Below are 3340 nucleotides of genomic sequence, written 5' to 3' on the forward strand. Positions count from 1 at the left end.
AACCCACATCCGCTGTAGGAAAAAAAATATACCAAAAAAAACCCACACCCAACATAAACACCTCAGAGGAACTCAATTTCTGAAGTAGGCAAAGTTGCAATTTTTGATTCCCCCACTCCCCCCATGACTGCGCCAAGCCTTGGGGAGCAACAACAGGACAAGGCACAGAGAGGAGCCAGCAGGACGGGAATGGGGAGCTCCTGGTTATCTGGGCACTTTCTCCTCCATGTCCCTGACCTGGCAGGAGCCGCTTTAGGACACGGATCCCAAAGGAGCAAGAGGGACCAGGAAGCGCCGCTGATCTGCACAGACCCCTTTGCCTGCTGCTGCCCCACAGGGAACAGGTCAGTGGAATGTTTGCCTTCCTCCCTCCCCCACCTTCCTCTCCTGCAGCAGCTGCTCTGTTCCTGACACCCTCTCCCAGTGACCGCAGTGCCCTCCCCAGCTCCTCTCTCTCCTCCTGTGCATCCCATCTGCATCCTAATACTGGAATGGGCCAGAAAAAACTTTATGACACAGTTCAAAGCATGAGCAATCATTGACCTGCACAGGACACAGAGGGATCTCTCCTTGTGTGGTGTGTATGGTGAGACTTTACAACGGGGTATTAATCCATTAGTGTCCCATTCCTCGGCTGTTCTAATGGCCTGGAAAGGCTCTGGATGGCTTTGGGGCAGCCCGCGCTCCAAAGGACCAAAGGAGTCTTCAGGTTTTTCAGTTCTTCGGTGTTGTTTATTAATTCTTATCTACAATATTTTCTCCCGGCCCGACAGAGGTCCACACAGCAAGCCAGCCATGAGCACACTGACTGCCCTCGGGGCGGTCACTTATCTTTATACCAAAAACTACGTGTCATATATTTACCTTTTCTCCCCAATACCCTTCACCCTTATTGACAAGTGCGCATTCAGTAAGAACCAATCTCAAAGTGCCACCATCACCACCAAAGATGGATGACAAGAAGAAGAAGAAGGAGGACAGGACACACCCTAATTCCTCCATCTTGTCCCTTAGAACCCCCCTGTACCAAGATTCTAAAACCTGTGTTTTCACTCTATAATTAATCTATCCCTTCACCATTTATCCCCGTGTGATCCTCCCATCCTCATACAGGTGTTGCTTCCTGTGCAGGATCAAAGTCCAACCACCAAACACTTCTGGCAACGTTCCAGGACTTCCGAGTCCCCCAAGGGTTGTCTCGGTGACTCTGCACATCAGGAATGCTGTGCTGAGTTCCCACACATTAGAACCAGATGTAGGCATTAAAAAGTTTTTTTTTTTTATCTAATACACAAACACCATTTTCCTAGAATTCATTTCCATGCATCCACCTCCTCCTGGAAGCCCTTTTATGATCCTGGAGGTTTATTAAGTGGGGTCTCTCTGGTGGCCACATTAAAGGTGCCCTTGCCTTGAACTTTTCCTATGACCAAGCACTGTTGTTTCTTCCTCCAGAATTTGCCCCAAAATCACTGCAGGCCTCCTGATCTGTTTCTGCACTGGTTCCTGCCATGTTTGCCATCCTGTGTGCCAGCCTTTACATCCTGTGAGAAACAACCACCCACATTTTAAATTTCTGAAGTTTTAATAAACCTTAACAAAAAATGCAACAAAAGGACTAAATAAGGAGAAGCAGGCCTGGGAGCTTCCCTCATGGCTGCCCACCACGTGGCTGGCTGATCTTCAAGATGGATGCTTCACCTTTGATACCCCGGGGGTTGCATCAGCTAAACCTGGCCCCTCCCAAAGTCTGTCAGTCAGCCCTTCTTTGTGTTTATTGCTGGAGCCTGCTTTCCTGCAGCTTGACTGGAGGGTCAGGTGTTCTCATGCTGCACCTCTTTCCCCCCCAGCAACAAGCTTTTGTACAGCCCTTCTTTCCACCTGTCCTAGATGACTCAGGCTCTCTGATGGAAACAGTGCAGAGGGGAGAGAAGGGGACTATGGGGAGAAGAGGGGACATCTAAACAACAGACTACAATAACATAACTATATATCAATAAAACTTCTCTTAGTATTCATACAATATTAATCCCTTTACTGTGAGAGCCAATCATCCCATTATCTATCTATAACACATCCTTTAAAATTTTGGCCACTTTGCTTTTGAAAAACTTCAGAAGAACTGAAAATGTTCATTCTCTGTGTTATTTATCAACCTCCTGCTAACCAGCCCAAACCTCCCACCTCCCTCTCACAAGCCACAAGTTCCACTGCCCTCCTCCCCTGCACTCTCCCACCTCCCCAGTCCTCCTCCTCCTGCATCCTTCCCACTGCAGGGAGCTGCTGAGGAGCCACATGGTCCATCCCTGGATTCTCCAAGCACTGACTGCCCATCCACTCTGACCACAGCCAGGGGCCACATCCCACTGCCTGCCCAGCGTCCATCCAGGGGATGAACATCATGTCCCCCGCTGCCAACTAATCCACTGAAGGAGATGATCTGTGTGAGACAGATGTCACCAGCGTGGCCACACACAGTGTGACACTGCTCATCTGCCTCTGTGGGCTGGCTGGGAACGGGGCTGTGCTCTGGGTCCTCAGGTTCCACATCCAGAGGGACACCATGAAACCCATCACTGCCTACATCCTTGACCTGGCCATCATCAACTTCCTCTTCCTCATCTTCATGGTCCCCTCCGCTCTGCTCTTCCTGCTGAAGGATTTCTCCTGCTCCTCCATCATGTCCCCAGCATCCATACGCTTCCTTTTCCTCCTCTTCCTGATGTTCCACAGCGTAGGGCTGTACCGGCTGACGGCCATCAGCATCGAGAGGGGCAGGTCCATGCTCTGCCCACCTGGGCTCTTCTGCCACCTTCCCCAGGGCCTCTCATGGGTGGTGGTCAGTGCCGTGCTCTGGGCCCTTTCCATCGCTGCCATCGCTGCCATTTCTGCGGTGAATTCCCTGTGCCAGTCACAGGAACACAAGCTCTGCCAGGGGGCTCTCATCTCCCTGTACATCCTCAACTTCCTCGTCTTTGCTCCATCCATGGTCATTTCCAGCACAATCCTCTTCATTCACTTCAAGGGTAGCTCCCAGCAGCAACAATCCAAGAGCCTTGACATCATTGTCTTCCTGGCTGTGATCCTCACTCTCCCCCTCAGTCTCTGGAATTTCCTGCAGCAGCTCGGCTACACCACTGTGTCCCCCAGGGTTGTTCTCCTATTTGCCTGCATGCACAGCAGCATCAACCCCTTCATCTACATCTCAGGAACAAAGTGCTGGAGGCGCTGCTCCATGGGGTCCCTCAGGGGGTTCCTCCAGAAGGTGTTTGAGGAGCCAGAAGGGAGCACTGCCCCCAGTAATGATGCCACCATGGACAGGGGGGCCTTAGCCTGTTGA

At 51.2% G+C, this 3340-nt stretch overlaps 1 protein-coding gene across 1 annotated transcript; it reads left to right on the plus strand.

Annotated features, from left to right (window-relative positions):
* Positions 1-2425: 2425 nt before the first annotated feature.
* LOC128937065 (mas-related G-protein coupled receptor member H-like) lies at positions 2426-3340 on the plus strand (the record flags this gene model as incomplete). The annotated part of the gene is made up of 1 exon (XM_054276419.1): positions 2426-3340. A coding segment is annotated over one exon (915 nt), but the record flags the coding sequence as incomplete, so codon positions are not given.

Source organism: Melozone crissalis, unplaced genomic scaffold (genome assembly GCF_028551555.1).
Source record: "Melozone crissalis strain CALT ecotype California unplaced genomic scaffold, PUWL_Pcris_2 ptg000018l_1, whole genome shotgun sequence".
In the NCBI taxonomy this organism is placed as follows: domain Eukaryota; kingdom Metazoa; phylum Chordata; class Aves; order Passeriformes; family Passerellidae; genus Melozone; species Melozone crissalis.